General features: G+C 38.0%; 1 protein-coding gene across 1 annotated transcript in view; it reads left to right on the forward strand.

The window, feature by feature from the left end:
- The first annotated feature begins 309 nt into the window (after positions 1-309).
- The window catches only part of ADPRS (ADP-ribosylserine hydrolase), a 73,604-nt gene continuing 55,601 nt past the window's right edge, over positions 310-18,312 (forward strand). The window contains exons 1-2 of the mRNA XM_053705361.1: positions 310-538; positions 9,612-9,705. Coding sequence (XP_053561336.1) covers positions 379-538; positions 9,612-9,705 — 254 coding nt within the window. The 5' untranslated portion in view covers positions 310-378. The remainder of the gene's footprint in view (positions 539-9,611; positions 9,706-18,312) is intronic.

Raw genomic sequence — 18,312 nt, forward strand, 5'->3', positions numbered from 1 at the left:
GTGTTGCAGTATGATGCATTAGCATACAAAAGTATATCTATGAATATGAAGCCTAATAGTAGCAACTAGCAAAAGCTACAATCGAACAAAGCCTACACAGTCACACACAAATACATCTGTTTCGCTTTTCTAATTACGCCATCCCCGCCCACCACAGCTATTACTATAAGGATAAATTTGCAACCTCCTTTTCCTATTGGTCTAACTGATCTTCAGTCTTAGGTTTTGAACGTGATTGGCCAGCAGAGCGGAGTACGTATTTTTTTTACTGTACCAACACTGTGATTGGTTGATGTAATCACGCAGGCAATATTGTCAGTTTCACTTTCTTTTCATAAGCATTGACTAATTGACTAGTGTTTGTGGTTGTAAATAGTGATGTCGCTGCCAGTCAGTTTGTCTCGGTTCCGTGGTGCTCTTCTTGGGGCACTCGCCGGGGATTGCCTTGGATCTGTGTTTGAGGGGATGGACAGAGTGTCCTTCGGGAGTGTGTGTGATTTCTTAAAGGAGGTGGACAGAGGAGACCGAGTGGATGACGGTAACCCACTACATGACGTGTTTGTCTATTATACAGATCACTGTATTTATATGGTTCTCCAAAAACCCCATTAATATTGTTGAAACAAAATGACAACACATTTTAGCTAGAAAACACGACAAGGAAGTTGGTTTCTTATTCAAGCTATTTCTTATTTGTGAAATTCTGTTTCTTATTCATGGAAGTTGGTTTCGTATTCATTTTTTTGTCAGACTGATTTAAATTGACTTTAAAATAAAAATATAGGTTTTATTTATATAATAATATGATTCATATAATGTAGTTACACAGAGGTGGAATACCTTTATACAACAATTGAATATACAAACTTGGCACCAATACAAATATTACTATCTGTTACTTATTCAAAATATTTTCAAAGGGTTAATAACCATTGGGCCACTGATTTCACTATGAATATATACAGGGTAGATCCCCCTCCATGCCATGCAATTGTTTTTAGCCTGGCCCAATGGTGTTTTTGGCACATACATTGATGCCAACCCTGGCATAGGTGACATATTTCTCATTTTGAATAAGTAACAGATATTTTCAAAGGGTTAATAACCATTGGGCCACTGATTTCACTATGAATATATACAGAGTAGATCCCCCTCCATGCCATGCAATTGTTTTTAGCCTGGCCCAATTGTGTTTTGGGCACAGAAATTGATGCCAACCCTGGCATAGGTGACATAATTCTCATTTTTGAATAAGTAACAGATATTTTCAAAGGGTTAATAACCATTGGGCCACTGATTTCACTATGAATATATACGGGGTAGATCCCCCTCCATGCCATGCATTTGTTTTTAACCTGGCCCAATGGTGTTTTTGGCACAGAAATTGATGCCAACCTCCGGCATAGGTGCTCTAATTCTCTTTTTTGAATAAGTAACAGATATTTTCAAAGGGTTAATAACCATTGGGCCACTGATTTCATCATAAATATATACAGGTTAGATCCCCCTCCATGCCATGCAATTGTTTTTAGCCTGGCCCAATTGTGTTTTGGGCACAGAAATTGATGGCAACACTGGCATTGGTGCTTTGATTACCATTTTTAAATAAGTAACATATTTTTTCAAAGGGTTAATAACCATTGGGCCACTGATTTCACTATTAATATATACAGGGTAGACCCCCCTCCATGACATGCAATTGTTTTAGCCTGGCCCAATTGTGTTTTGGGCACAACAATTGATGCTAACACTGGCATAGGGCTCTAATTTTCACTTTTGAATAAGTAACTGATATTTTCAAAGGGTTAATAACCATTGGGCCACTTATTTTACTATAAATATATACAGGGTAGATCCCCCTCCATGACATGCAATTGTTTTTAACCCGGCCCAATTGTGTTTTGGGCACAGAAATTGATGGCAACATTGGCATTTGTGCTGTAATTCTCATTTTTGAATTAGTAACTGATATTTTCAATGGGTTAATAACCATTGGGCCAATGATTTCACTATGAATATATACAGGGTAGATCCCCCTCCATGACATGCAATTGTTTTTCGCCTTTCCCAATGGTGTTTTTGGCACAGAAATTGATGCCAACACTGGCATAGGTGCTCTAATTCTCATTTTTTAATAAGTAACATATTTTCAAAGGGTTAATAACCATTGGGCCACTGATGTCACTATGAATAAATACCCTGTATATATTCATAGTGAAATCAGTGGCCCAATGGTTATTAACCCTTTGAAAATATCTGTTACTTATTAAAAAATGAGAATTATGTCACCTATGCCAGGGTTGGCATCAATTTCTGTGTCAAAAACACCATTGGGCCAGGCTAAAAACAATTGCATGGCATGGAGGGGGATCTACCCTGTATATATTCATAGTGAAATCATTGGCCCAATGGTTATTAATAGGGTTGCACCGATACCAAGTATTTGCATGAGTACTTGTATATTATTATTATTAGTAGTATATTATAATATTATTTTCAGAATTAAATTATATTACTTTGTATTAAGTACAAATGTCAGATTGATGAGTTATATAGGCACCCTACAACCTAATTGCATCTAGTAATCACCCCTTTAAATTGTAGCTTTCCAGCCCCAGCTGCTGCAGCTGTTATTTATTGTTATTATTAATATATTTTATTGTAATATTTTCATTTATAAACATATTCTGTGAACTTTGTGACAACAAACACATAAAACTGTTTTATTATTTCAAAATGCCTTTTGAGATACAGTTCATAATTATAAAGAAGTGATCTTAAATCATTAGTCTGTATTGTGCTTGGTAAACTGTTATGACATAAAAAAAGTATTGGTAGTTGGTATCGGTGAGTATTTGAAAAAAAGTATCGGTACTTGTACTCGGTCTTAAAAAAGTGGTATCGGTGCAACCCTAGTTATTAACCCTTTGAAAATAGCTGTTACTTATTCAAAAATGAGAAATATGTCACCTATGCCAGGGTTGGCATCAATTTCTGTGCCAAAATCATCATTGGGCCAGGCGAAAAACAATTGCATGGCATGGAGGGGGATCTACCCTGTATATATTCATAGTGAAATCAGTGGCCCAATGGTTATTAACCCTTTGAAAATATCTGTTACTTATTAAAAATGAGAATTATGTCACTTATGCCAGGGTTGGCATCAATTTCTGTGCCAAAAACAGCATTGGGCCAGGCTAAAAGCAATTGCATGTCATGGAGGGGGATCTACCCTGTATATATTCATAGTGAAATCAGTGGCCCAATGGTTAGTAACCCTTTGAAAATATATGTTACTTATTCAAAAATGAGAATTATGTCACTTATGCCAGTGTTGGCATCAATTTCTGTGCCCAAAACACCATTGGGCCAGGCTAAACACAATTGCATGTCATGAAGGGAGATCTAACCTGTATATATTTATAGTGAAATTAGTGGCCCAATGGTTATTAACCCTTTGAAAATATCTGTTACTTATTCAAAATAGTAATATTTTTATTGGTGCCAACGTATGCCCTTTTTTCAAGTTTGTATATTCAATTGTTGTATAAAGGGATTCCACCTCTGTGTAACTACATTATATGAATCATATTATTATATAAATAAAACCTATATTTTTATTTTAAAGTCAATTTAAAGCAGTCTGACAAAAAAAAATGAATAAGAAACAGCTTGAATAAGAAACCAACTTCCTTGTCGTCTAGAAAACATGAATTAGTTTGTCTCACTCTCAAAAGAAGACTTGTGCCGTTGTTCTAACTGCGTAACAGGAATAAATGAAAGTATAATGCCAGGTCACCCCCCCCCCCCCCATTTGCGCACACACATATATATAGTTTAGTTTTTATACATCCATATGTGTATTTTTAAATAAAGTATATATGTGTGTAAATACACTTTTAATATTTTTTTTTGAAAATTAAATGGTTATGTGTACACACACACACACATTATACATGAATATATTCCACAACGTTGACAAGTTTGCGGAAAATTTAGGAGCCAGCTCAAAAATTTGTAAGTTGCAATGTTGGAAAATGTATTTGGTATCTCCACATATGCAAATGACACGGTGAGCATCTGTCAGACCTGTCAAACTACATTGAAACCAACTATACCACACAGCTGAATTGACAGACTTTGGCAGGGGCATGGTGGTTGGATGCCAGCTGAGTAGTAATCAGTGTGTAGTGTTGTGTTTTTTTTTTTTTGGTACAGATCTCTGCCATTTTCTGCAAGATCGAGTGCCTTGATAACTGGTGGGTAAGTAGAACCCCTACACCTATTGATCTTTCCTCTCTTCCTGAAAAGGAGGGTGCCAGGAGGAAAACAATCTTTTTGCATTATTGTAAAAGTGCAGTGAAAGCAGCTCATATATACACTTCCAACATCTTCTATAACTCCTGATGAAACTGGGAACTTCTAATTACATTATCAAAGGCTTCCAAGAATGACACTGGAAGATGCACCTTATTTCCATTGCATAACTCTGCAGCTTGTGTTTAAAAGGAAAACAAATATTGAGTGGAAGTAAAAGAATAAAAATAAAATCAAACTAGGGAGTCACCACAGATTTAAAGACACGAAACCCCAAATTTTTCTTTCATGTTTCAGATAGGGTTTTATGCCAGAACATGTTTGCCAGCTGGGTGGCATTATGACATAACTGGGGGTGGGGCACTGTAATACTTTAAGTGAAGGTCAATTTTGATGAATTAGTGCCCGTTTTTTAATAAACCTATTAAAAACAAGGGCACATTTTATTAATCAAAATTGACATTTCACACGTTTTCTTCAAAAACATACTTTTTAATCCTGGCAGCCGCTCCAGCACTTCCTCCGTCCGTCGCAAGCCGTCTTCGTGGGTCCAAAATGACGAATCCGGCTTCATTCAATCACGGTGTTGCATCAGGCCAAGATTCACCCTGGGGGAAAGCCGTGATTGGAGGAAGCCGGGTTTGTCATTTCTAACATCTGCAGAGGCTTCCGACGGCCGGGGGAATCGCTGGTGCGGCTGCAAGGATTAAAAGGTACGTTTTTGAAGAAAAGAACTGAAATATCAATTTTGATGAATTAAAGTGCCGTTGTTTTTAATAGGATTATTAAAATGGCATGCTCTATCTTAATAATTAAAGAAAAAAATGTGGATCTGGTATTAGTGATGCAGTGAAATGGGAATTCTGGACCGCACCCGAAAATTAGGGCTGCAATTAACGATTATTTTCATAATCGATTAGTTGGTCGATTATTTTTTCGATTAATCGGTAAAAAACAAACAAAAAAACCCCAACCCTATAAAAATCAGCAAAAAATAAATAAAAATATTATTAGAGCAGATGTGGACTGGTTTCAAGTTCAACTTATCTCTCTGTTGCCGTTTCCAGAAAACCAAAAACTAAAATGACTTATTTTTCTCAAAATTATTTAAAAAAAATAGTTTAGGTTTACATGGGATGTCATCATGATTATGCTTCCAGTGAGGTTGTAACATAAACAGAGGTACTAATAAGTTCCTTTTTAATTTTCTGATTTTCTCTACTCCTAAGTAATGCTATCTGCAAGTAAACGGTGAGAAATAAAATAAGGAATCTTTTGGTCTGCTCTCTCTAAAAGCTAAGCACATTTTATTAAGTTGTGGGTATAATTAGCAGGAACAATAATACATTAATTGAATTTGATTCATACACACTCGCACAGATTCAAACACACATTTAAAAAAAAAATCACACACATAGCAAAAACTTGAAGATTATATAAATATATAATATCAATTTCAAATCCCTGGGGATCCAGTGGAGTGGGAGTGGGGTGTTTTGTTTTTTAATAAATAAAAAAAAAATCCTTAACCTTTTGATTTTCAATTTTTAGCCAACCATGTGCAATAGCTATTTTGCAGTGCCAGTTACTTTTACAGATCCTGCAATATATATTAAAAAGTACTAGTAGTCTAGTGGGGGAGCATTTGATCTACACCTCTTTCTGGTACACTACATACAATATATATATATATATATATATATATATATCTATCTATCTTCTTCTGGTTGGCTCTAAGTGATGTAAGTCAGTGAGAGTTGGAAATTGGAGTAGCAATTAGTATGGTTGGTCTGTAGTGTTGGTACACTATAGACAAACCATACTAATTGCTACTCCAATTTCCAGCTCTCAGATGTGCAGACCAAATGCTCCCCCACTAGACTACCAGGGAGGGAATATTGCTTTTTTTTTTTTTTTAAATAATATATTGCAGGATCTGCAAGCCTTTCAGCCAAGCCCAATACATATTTATTTTAAACAAAAAAGCAACTTCCAGTACACCCTAAGAAGGCTTCCTAAGCGCTGGAATAAATGGTGACTGTCCCTGATACCCCCGTCCACACAGCCCTTCCCAACACATGGCCGTTTTTTATCTCCCTAAGGTAAAGAGCTGTGTGAGGGAAAGGCACACGCTGTGATAAAAGCTTAGGCCTAAAAATAGGGAAAAAGTTGCAAACTTAGGTTCTAACTTAGTGACCGGCATCTGCAGGCACCATGTTATATTTTTGAGGGATAAATAAACATGGTGCCTGCAGATGCCAGTCACTAAGTTAGCAGACACGTTCGCAAACTTTTTCCTATGTTTAGGCCTAAGCTTTATCACAGCTTGTGCTTTTCCCTCACACAGCTCTTTACCTTGACAGCACTCCCAAGTCTCGCTGACGTCTGCTAGCTAGCACTATAAGTTTCCTGAGCCAACGGCTGGAGTGTGCAGGATAAATGACTGATGGCCCCCACCTACACAGCCCTTCCCAACAATCGTCCACACTCTTACAGGACCGATCTGACTCACTGCAGCCTGCATGTTTAGTTAGCATGTAAACTAAGTTAGATAACCGGGGGGAGACCTACTTTATAACCGCACAGCATGGGCGAAGTGAACTGTCCCACGGCGCGTCTTCCTCTCTTCCTGACTCTGCACACGTGCGCTGCGTGCTGCATGCAGCCCAACTAATCGACTGACCAACTAATCGATAATAAAAATCGTTGACAACGATTTTCATTATCTATTAAGTCGATTAGTTGTTTTGTTTCAGCCCTACCGAAAATCCAGGATGCTACACAATAATTTTACCAAGAAAAAAAACGATAATGCCATTTTTGGCCAAAATATTTATGCATCCCTACTTAAAACAATATTAAATATCAATATACTGTACTATTCTGTATTTAGTTCTGTGCAACAGAATCAGATTTAACAGTTTTTTTTTTTTAAATTTTATTTTTTAACAATTATCCAAATGAAGTATAGTCCTAGAAAACTATTATTATATGCAAAACAGTAAGTTAAGTAATACACTCAAACAGCAGCTTTAGGCTAGCATCAAAATTGAAATATGCTACACAATAATTTTACCAAAAATAACAGGCAGAAAAACGAAAATGCCATTTTCGGCCGAAACTTTTTTGCGGCTGAAATTTCGATGCATCCCTATTTGGTATCCCTTTAAAGGTTAAATTTGACTTTACTGTCCCTGTAGTGCCATTGTTCCCCTGCAAATCTATGTACACAGAATCAACTCTGTTTTGTTTTATATGCTCAATGAATAGAAGAAGTTGAATAGATGTGCGCAAGGACCAAGGTGATAATTTCAATGATCTATCTAACCATTTCTTATGAAATCAGTAATTTTCTGATATACTTAATCTGAATGGGCGCCAAGCCGGATTTACTGCACGGCTATTGGCTAAGAGGTGAAAGCGTCACCTCTTAGCAAAATGTTTTTTAGCTGTGGGCTGCTGTAGCAGCTAAAAACGGCGATCGGTTGAAACAAATAAAGGAGCTTTCTACATGAAGTATCCTATACTTCATGAATGAAAGTCCCCTTTATTTGTTTCAATAGTCAATCCTAGAGTTTGTACGCTAGGATTGACTTTCACTTTAAGCTTTAACCTAATATTTCCAACTTGTTACCTTTTTTAAATTTCCTTTCTTGTTTCCCTTTTAAAGGGACATATTAAAGTGAAGGTAAAGTTTTGCGCAATTGAAAGCAGTAGTATGTTAATTAGTTGATATATACCAAGATCGCTAAGTTTTTAACACATATTTGTATACATATAAATATAAAATAAATACTTTTTCTCTATGTGTTCGGCCGCTTATAGCTCCTCCCTCCATCTAGTTCCTGGTTTCTTTCTGTATTACGTATAGAGCGTTCCCACCCGCTCTATACGTATTGTAAATGCGCGTTCGCGATTCTCTGAATGCATGCGCACATCACGCCATAACCCCTAATTGCGCCTGCGCGTAACTAACGCATGCGCACTATTAATACTAATGAAGTGACGTCAAATGACGGCCGCCTAACGGCCAGACATATGATTGGGTACTAGAAAAACGTGACCTGGCTACGGAAAAAAAACGGGCAGATTACAGAACGAGTAGTTTCAAGATTAAAAACGCGGATAAATCGGTAAATATTGAGCAATAACAAAATTGATTAATTAAACTACCCTTATTTTTTATGCTATTTACATTTGCAAACATCGAAACATGCTAACTTTACCTTCACTTTAATGCAAAAATTGCATGTTTTAATTTGTAAGTTTTGTATTACTGATCTTAGCTAAGTATCTGTTTAACCCTTGTATTTCGTCCGAAATTTGCTGGTCTTTAGTGCCGAAGGACGAAATACAGCGTCCTAACCGCTTGGCTTTCCTGAAGCCACTGGCGCTTCCCTGATGCGATCGCGTTCTGGAGGGCGTGCCTAGCATAATTTGTTTTGTCATTTGAAATATCTGTTTTTGCCTGTTTAAAATCACAACCTTTATTGAAAATATGAATACTTTTTGTATTCTCTAAAGAAAAGCTTTCTAACCAATAATCAGCAGCAGCACAGTGTGGGTAGGAGTGACTGATACTAAAATGTTAATTCTTAATTTTATTTTTTTAAAGGCAAGTTTACTTGAAAATTGTTTAAAAGGATAAATAATCATTTTATTACCCACTCCCTATGTTTTTCATAATCAACACTGCTATGTTGCTTTTCAACTCTGATTACCAGTATCTAAGCCCTGCAAACTGCCCCTTATCTCTGCTTTTTGTTTAGCTTTTTACAATCTTGCATTTTAGCAAATTAGTGCTGGTTCTTGCGAACCCATTATCATTCACCATTGGAGTGAGCACAGTGTTATCTATATGGTACACATAAATCTTGTGCTACGTTCAGACGGTGCTATTTTGTTTTCTTCTGACATATGCATGCTCCTCAGTCAACATACCTGCTTTTCACACAGGTTACCAATATAAATAATACATTTGATGATAAAAGTAAATTGAAAAGTGTTTTTTTTTATTTTTTTATTTTGTACACTGTTCCTTTTTAAAGTAGGATCTTTTATTTCCAATATGGTTTCCAAAATCTTTACATTTCCATAAAAAAAAAAAAAATCGCAATTTCATTGCAAAAGTACTCCATATAAAGATTTAATAATTGCCCCAGAGGCTAAAATCATTTGTATAACTTCTATGGTGCATTTGTTCTGCTTCCTACTTGTTTTATGTTTATTATATGTATCATTGTCTTTACTGAGTAAACAGGAGATAATTACATTTCTGTATTGTTTTTCTTTAGACCTAACATACACAGATGACACAGCCATGGCAAGGTGTTTGGTGCAGTCGCTATTGGACAAACCAGAATTTAATGCAGATGACTTAGCTCAACGGTAAGATCTAGGGTCGTTGAACTAAAAATTTTTTTTTTTTGGAAAGATGTTAAAAATGAATAATGCAGTATCAGTTGTGTGCGTCCTACTAATGCTTAATGGCTGATAAACAGAACTCCCAGAGCTTTAGTCATAAAGAGGTACACCTCTGCAACCATAAAAAAGAAAAAAACAAACGTTGGTCTATTCAGGGCAGTTACATGTATCAAAATGTCAAAACAAAAAATGAATACAATTTAAAATAACAAAAAAGAAAATTTATGCTTACTTGATAAATGTATTTCTTTTTTGACACAATGAGTCCTTGGATCATCTTAATTACTATTGGGATATTCACCTCCTGGTCAGGAGGAGGCAGCAAAGAGCACCACAGCAAAAGCTGTTAAATATCACCTCCCTTCACTCCCACCCCAGTCATTCGACCGAAGTATAGGAGAGAAAGGAAGCAATAAGGTGCAGAGGTGTCTGAAGTTTATAATAACCATCAACCTGTCTTAAGAACAGGGTGGGCCGTGGACTCATCGTGTCAAAAAAGAAATGCATTTATCAGGTAAGCATAGATTTTCTTTTCTATGACACGATGAGTCCACGGATCATCTTAATTACTATTGGGATACAATACCCAAGCTAGAGTACACAGATGATATGGGAGGGACAAGACAGGGAACCTAAACGGAAGGCACCACTGCTTGAAGAACCTTTCTCCCAAAAGCGGCCTCAGTCGAGGCAAAAGTGTCAAATTTGTAAAATTTCGAAAAAGTGTTGAGAAGACCAAGTAGCAGCCCTGCAAATCTGTTCCACAGAAGCTTAATTTTTGAATGCCCATGAGGAAGCAACAGCCAACAGCCCTCGTGGAGTGAGCCGTAACTCTCTCTGGAGGCTGCTGTCCAGCAGTCTCATATGCAAAACGTATTATACTCTTCAGCCAAAAAGAAAGACAAGTAGCTGTAGCTTTCTGTCCCTTACGTTTTCCTGAGAAAACCACAAACAATGCAGAAGACTGACGAAAATTCTTAGTCGCCTGCAAGTAAAACTTTAAAGCACAAACCACGTCTAGATTGTGCAGAAGCTTTTCCTTCCGAGAGGTAGGATTAGGACACAATGAAGGAACAACAATCTCCTGGTTAATGTTCCGATCAGAAACCACTTTAGGAAGAAATCCTCACTTAGTACGTAAAACTACCTTATCCGAATGAAAAATAAGTTAAGGCGACTCATACTGCAATGCCGAGAGCTATGACACTCTGCGAGCAGAAGAGATAGCAACAAGAAATAAAACTTTCCAAGATAGCAGTTTAATATCTAAGGAATGCATAGGCTCAAACGGAGCCCCTTGAAGAACTTTAAGAACTAAATTAGACTCCATGGAGGAGTAACTGGTTTAAACACAGGCCTGATCCTGACCATGGCCTGACAAAATGATTGTACATCTGGAATATGTGCCAGACGCTTGTGTAACAAAACAGATGAGGCAGAAATTTGACCCTTTAGGGAACTAGTTGATAATCCTTTCTCCAATTTATGACTTAGCAAAAAAACGTTACTGTCTCTTTAAATGTTAAAACGTAACTCCCCCCCCCCACCCTTTATTAGTGTAATCAATGTATAAATAGAAAATGGCCCTGCAGATCACCTCTACACCGTTTCCCCCAACAGCACTGGAGCGCTACAGAGACTGTTTTGCACGTTTCCAATTCAGCTGAGATGTGTAGCTGACTAGACTGTCAAGCATTTCTTCCTAGATACGCAGCAAATCAAATAACAAACTTTCTCTTCCGACAGATGAAGAATGAAAAAAAGGCGCGCAATGCTCTCCTTAGTACCGCTCATCGTGGGCGTGCCTAATCCAGTCATCTCCCAGTTTTGTCTCTATTAAGAAGAGCCATGAGATGAAAACCACCATATTTTAATGCATACTTCCCCAGTGCCTGCGCTTTTACTGCCATAATAAAGAAACCCATGTCCCATGAGTGAGCTTATTTTCCCAAGTTAAAATAAGTACATCCTTTCCTGAGCCCTATGTCCCAGTAAACAGTTAGCACTTACCTCCTCTTCTACCTGATAGTAAGGCAGCTCTCAGGTTTATGAGGTCCTCTCCCTCCTATGGACCTGTGACAAAAGGAACAGAGTCAGATTCCCCTCAGTCTTTCAGAGTTAGTGCAGCATCAGTATGAGAGTCGCAGTGATAATTATGTCCCACAAGTTCCCACTGCTCTAAAGCCACCACTTCCCTACTGAAGAGACTAATGTGGGCTACGGCTACACCCCAGGACAAAGCAGCACAATTTTGCACTACTTTAAAAATAAAAAAACTCTTGATTGAAGAATCTTTAACTAACACCTCTAATCTAAGCAAAGAGAATGACTGGGGTGGGAGTGAAGGGAGGTGATATTTAACAGCTTTTGCTGTGGTGCTCTTTGCCGCCTCCTGCTGACCAGGAGGTGAATATCCCAAAAGTAATTAAGATGATCAGTGGACTCATCGTGCCATAGGTACTCAAAACCCTGCTGCCCCCCCCCCCCAAAATAAATAAATAAATAAGTGGTTTTAGGCCTGTTTTCCCTCTTAATATTCTTTTGGTCAGTGTGTAAAACATTTTTTTTTTTTCTCATAACAATTCTAAAGAAAATGGGCTAGCAAAACACTTTCATACAGGTGGGTTGAATTGCATGCATCTCATGCCATTTTCTCCCTGAGAGAAGGGAGAGAATAGAAGGGGAGGGGAAAGAAGGGAGGGAGACAGAAGAGAAAAGTGGGGAGGGAGAGGAAAAAACGGGTGAAGGGAAAGAAGGGAGGTAAAGAAAGGAGTGAAAGAAGGGAGCAAGGGAGGGAGTGAGTTGAGGGAGGAAGAGAGTTGAGGGAGGGAGAAAGGGAAAGAAGGGAGAGGGGGAAAGAAGAATACACTTTGAAACAATCACTGCCCTTCACATGCAACATACAGTAAATATAATCATTCAAGTAATGAAACTTTTTAGGTGTCCGTTTGCATTCATGAACCCACAGAGTAAATAGTAAAGAAAGCTAGCTATTAGTAGCTAACATACATTAGCGCTGAGAGTTTGATTAGACATCACAAGCTGATCTAAGTAGTGCACAAACGCATCCAGTCTGTTAGTTACTAAGACCTGCAATAAGCACTGCGCTTGCAGACCCACCGCAGCTGACATATCGGTACAAGGTCTTCTCCTCCAGCCTTACCTTGTAAGCAGATCTCTGGGCAAGTTTCTCACCAAGAACGCTTCCTCTGCAAACATTCAGACAACTCTAAATGAAGCAACGGTTTAAAGGAGCACTGCCTGTAAAGAGCGACCTTAATCAGTGCACGTGCCTTGTCTTCTCTGTAAAAGCCTGCACTTTATAGCTCACTGTACTGTGTGGTGGCTTTTAGAGAGAGGATAGGGCAGATGTGCTGCCCCTCCCAAATCTGTTTTCCTAGGCACTGGCCTTGTTGGCCTAGGACATAATATGTCCCTGGTATTATGCTTACCTAATAAATTAATTTCTTTCATGGTGGTAAAAATCCACAAGTCATTACTCCTGGCCACAAGCAGGAGGCAAAGATACCCATAGCTCTAAGGGCACTTAATTCCTCCCACCTCTCTGGTATTCCAGTCTGATGTATAGCCAAGAAATGAGAAGTAGGAAAGGATAAGACAGGGAAAATGAGGCACAATTTAAAACTGCCGACAGAAAAAAAAAAATATTTAAAAAATCCACAAGCCATTATTCCTGAAAACTAATACCCAATCAGTGGAATCCACAAGTAATTGGGTGGTAGAATTTCGAGAAAATATATAAGCTCCTTTCTTGAAAATCCAAGAAGAGGAACTGATTTAATAAAAAATGCAAGAATGCATTTTTGAAAAAGACTGTCCCACCTCCAAGTAAACCATGGTAATCAAGAGTTTTAGCCAAGAAGCTAAAGAAACGTCTGTGGCACTCTGACCTTTACGTGAACCAAGGGACCACCCAATTAAAAACATTTTGTCATTTGTAAGTAGAAATCAAATCATCTTACAACACCTAAAAGTAAGAGACCATCAACAGAATACTTAGGTAATAAATCATTATTATATTATTATTATCCATTATTTGTATATCACCATCAGATGTTGCAGCGCTATAAACATAGGTATTATATGCACGGTGGCATTTATAGGGGGAAAATTGGTAGAGGGCCCTGCCAAGAATTGCACTGTTGTAAATTAACTATCCTGAAGTGGATCTACAGAACAGTTTTAGGCTTACATGCTAAGAGGGTTCAGTGGATGACAAAAGGAGGAGAGGAACTAGGTAAAAAAGGTTACTATATATATATATATATATATATATATATATATATATATATATATATATATATATATATATATATATATATATATATATATATATATATATATATATATATATATATATATATATATATATCCCAGAACATTAGAGTCTTTGAGGAGCGCTTGGAGACTTTGAAAACTAGGGGAGAGTTTTGTGTAGCGACTCGGGGAGTTCCACGAAGTAGGGGCCAATCTGGAGAAGTCCTGTAGACAGGAATGTAAGAAGGTAAACCGAGAGGTGAGAAAGCAGGAGGTCATGAGCAGAGTGAGGAAGAGTATCTGGAGAAGTGGTCTGAGATATAGGGGGTAGCAGTGTTATTGAGGGCCTTGAATGTCAGAGTTAGGGCTATTATAGTAGAAATCTTTTAGAGCATGCAATTTTAAGACTATCGACCGTACCGTGTTCTAGACTCGTGGTGCACTGCTGGTCTTGTGTGGAAAAAGCTGCTGTTCCAATCAGCTGCACATCTGAGTCGTGACTAGTGTTGCTAATTGGATCAGCTGTATTTTCTGCATTGTGTTTAACCCCTTTGCAGGGGTTAAACACACCATACCGCAGGGTTGATAGTCAAGGCGGGAAATGATGATGAAATAGTGGATTTAAATCTTAGTTTTGCTTTATGTGACAAAGTGGCAAATGGGTTGTTAAGGTGCAAACCGCGGGAAATAGCCAAGGACTGGATGTGAGGAGTGAGTGAAAAATCCCTCAAGCACCAACCCTTCCTCTTCCTAGAGGGTGGACAGAGCTGGGAAACTCTCCCCAAACATTTTTTTTCTATGGGTATTTCCTTTTGGCAATGATTTATGGAACCAGGATATTTTTTTCTTTTTATCTCCCATTTATGAACGCTACAGTAGAATGTCACCATTAGATTTGTTGTTTTAGCAATGGTATAATGACCATATATAATTATTTCTTAGTCTCTTTATAAGAATACAAACAGAAAATACAGACTATTTGTATGCAGTATTAAAACAGAAAAAAAAGCTTCTATAGGCTGAAGTGGCAAGTATTTAGTGTCACCTCCCTATACACTTGAGCAATAGCTCTTGTAAACCTAAATAGAATGGAACTCTAATTTTTGTAATTGCTAACACCAGTATTTGTCCTACAATTTCATGTCAAAATTACTGCTATGAAAAATGTCTATTACAAAGATTGCAGAATTTAACAGACATAAAATTGTCCTTTTGCATCAGCAAGGCAACTCTCAAAGGGAAATTGGCAAACAAACTGGATACTCAAGATATGGTATTCAAGCTGTTATGAAGAAATATGAAGAATCGGGAGAGGTCAAGGACAAAAAAAGGACTGTAAGGCCAAGAAAACTTTCAAAATCTGATGAGAAGTTTCTTTGAGAGACCGGAAGAAGTCCAGCAAGCACCCGGCTCAGCATCTGGCAGCTTCATCAGGATGCTAAGATGGCCCTTCTACAGTTCGAAGAAACTTGATAACTAATGGTCTTTGTGAAAGGGTAGCAGCCAAGAAACCACTTTATCGGAAGGGGAGCAGGGTGAAAAGGCTAACTAAAGCTCACAAAGATTGGAATGAAGATCAGTGGAAAAGAGTATTATGGAGTGACAAATCCAAGTTTGAACATTTTCGGTCCAAACGTTGACAATATGTGAGAAGAGTTGGAGAGAAATGGAAGAATGAGTGCTTGCGGCCTTTAGTGAAACATGGTGGATGGCTTGCCCTAGTTGGGGCTGCATTTCTGCCAGTGGTTTTGGGATATTGTCCTAATTGATGGGATCATAAATGCTGAAAAGTACAGACAGGCTTTATTTCATCATGCCATTCCTTCTGGAAAGGGCCTGGTTGGGAATGGTTTTATTCTTCAGCATGATAAAGATCACAAGCACACTCCTGATGCAGTGTAATCATATTTAGACATAAATACAACACTGACAGTCATGGACTTGCCTCCAAAGAGTCCAGACCTGAATATTATTGAGGCAGTATGTGATCACCTGGACAGAGAAAGAAATAAGGCAACCTAAATCTAAAGAAGAACTCTTATTTTTGGCTATTTAAAAAATAAATAAAAAAAAATCAGTTAAAAGTACCAATTGAAAGTACTTGTTAAAAAGTTTCACGGACTGTATTTGCTCTCATCGCAGAAAATGTAATGTTTATGCAGACATTTTTTTTTTTTGCCTGCACATTTAATTTCTGTCTGCAGGTGTCACTGTTCCATTCTCTCTCTCAATGTAAATATTTACTACGTTCCTCTCCAATTTCTTCCCCCTTCCTGAACTCCAGTGCTCTACAGGGTAACAGCACATTGCAGAAAAGGTAAGTCAGGGCTTAACAAATTTTATTCTAGGAGCCAACCAAAATACTTAGGAGCCAGAATTGTTTTGTTTATTCTTTTAACCCTTTAAGGACACAGCTTTCAGTTTGCTCAATTGTTTTATGACGGAAAATTTCCGTCATATGTCCTTAAGAGGTTAATGTGTATCTGTTTGTGTGTGTGTGTGTATGTATGTATCTGTCTGTGTGCGGATGTATGCATGTGTATGTGTAAATTTCCTCCCCCTTCCTGAACTCCAGTGTGGTACAGGGTAATAGCACATAGCAGAAAAGGTAAGTCAGGGCTTGACAAATTTATTTTAAGTATAGGAGCCAACCAAAATGCTTTTAGGAGTCAGATTTTTTTTCTTTTCTTTAATAAATGTGTGTGTATGTCTGTATGTATCTGTATGTATATGTGTATTGTGTGTGTTTGTCTATATGTGTATGTATGTATGTGGTTAGACCCTGCAGAAATTTTTTCACTAAAAAAATCTCATCGCAGAAAAAAAAAAAAAGTTCTGGGCCTACTGTCACTGGAGGTAAGGGGGCCTTTCAGTCCCAGGACAAGAAATCTAAATTTAAGGGACTTCCTATGGGACATTTTGTCTCATTTCGTTAGATGTGTAAGTGCTTGTCTTGTTCTAAGTCCATAACTCCAAGCAGCACCTGGAAACCTAACCCGGTGTGGAGCAAAAACAAACAACCTAAGACGTCAACCCCAGACACCAAGTCAGCATGAAGGGTCGGTCCCCGACCTGGGATCAGGTCAAGTAGGGGGCAAGTTATCTTAGTTTTAGGAAGCTTGGGCTCAATCAGTCCAGGACCCTTGGGTTATGGACATTATTACTCAGGGATACAAAATAGGTTTCCGATCTCGCCCTCCAAGATGCAGGTTCCTTATCTCTGGGAAGTCGGGAAAAAAAGGACACCAGATCTTCTACACAGTGTAGGAAGGCTACCTATTGGGGTTGTTGTTGCAGGGAGAGGAAAAGGGTTCTATTTAAATTTCTTCATTGTTCCCAAAAAGGAGCTTTGTCCCATTTAATATTTGAACTGCCTCATCAAATTCTTAAAGGGACACTAAACCCAATTTTTTTCTTTCATAATTCAGATAGAGCATGCAATTTTAAGCAACTTTCTAATTTACTCCTATTATCAATTTTTTTTTCGTTCTCTTGCTATCTTTATTCAAAAAGGAAGGCATCTAAGCTAAGGAGCCAGCCAATTTTTGGTTCAGACCCTGGACGTTGGTGCTGTCCAATCAGCAAGGACAACCCAGGTAGTGAACCAAAAATGGGCCAGCATCTAAACCTACATTCTTGCTTTTTAAATAAAGATAGCAAGGGGATGAAAAATTGATAATAGGAGTAAAATAGAAAGTTGCTTAAAATTGCATGCTCTATCTGAATCATGAAAGAAAAAATTTGGGTTCAGTGTCCCTTTAAGGGTACCTTCCTTCAAAATGGCGACCATCAGGTCCATTCTTCCTCTCGTGCAAGATGGTCAGTTCATGTCGACCCTATATCTGAAGGTTTGCCTACCTTCACATCCCTATTCACCGAGATTACTACCAGTAACTAAGTTTTTTGCCTTCCTGGACAAACATTACCAGTTTGTAGAGTTTCCATTTGGTTTTTGCTACAGCTCCCAGAATCTTTACAAAGGTTCTAGGGGCCCTTCTTGCTGTAGTCCGAATACAGGGAATTTCTGTGGCTCCATACTTTGACGACATCTTCGTTCAGGCTCCATCTTTACGTTCAGTGACCTCACACAGAGAGGTTGCTCTTGTATCTTCAGACGCATAGCTGGAAATTTAATCTGGGAAAAAAGTTCCTGCAACGTGAGTGAACTTTCTGGTGTAATCATAGATTCTATCAGCATGCATATCTATCTCACAGATCGGCACAGGCAGAAGTTGCAGTCTGCCTGCCGTATCCTTCAATTCACTTCTTGGCCTTCAGTGGCTCAATGCATGG

The sequence above is a fragment of the Bombina bombina genome, chromosome 3 (assembly GCF_027579735.1).
Source record: "Bombina bombina isolate aBomBom1 chromosome 3, aBomBom1.pri, whole genome shotgun sequence".
NCBI lineage: Eukaryota > Metazoa > Chordata > Amphibia > Anura > Bombinatoridae > Bombina > Bombina bombina.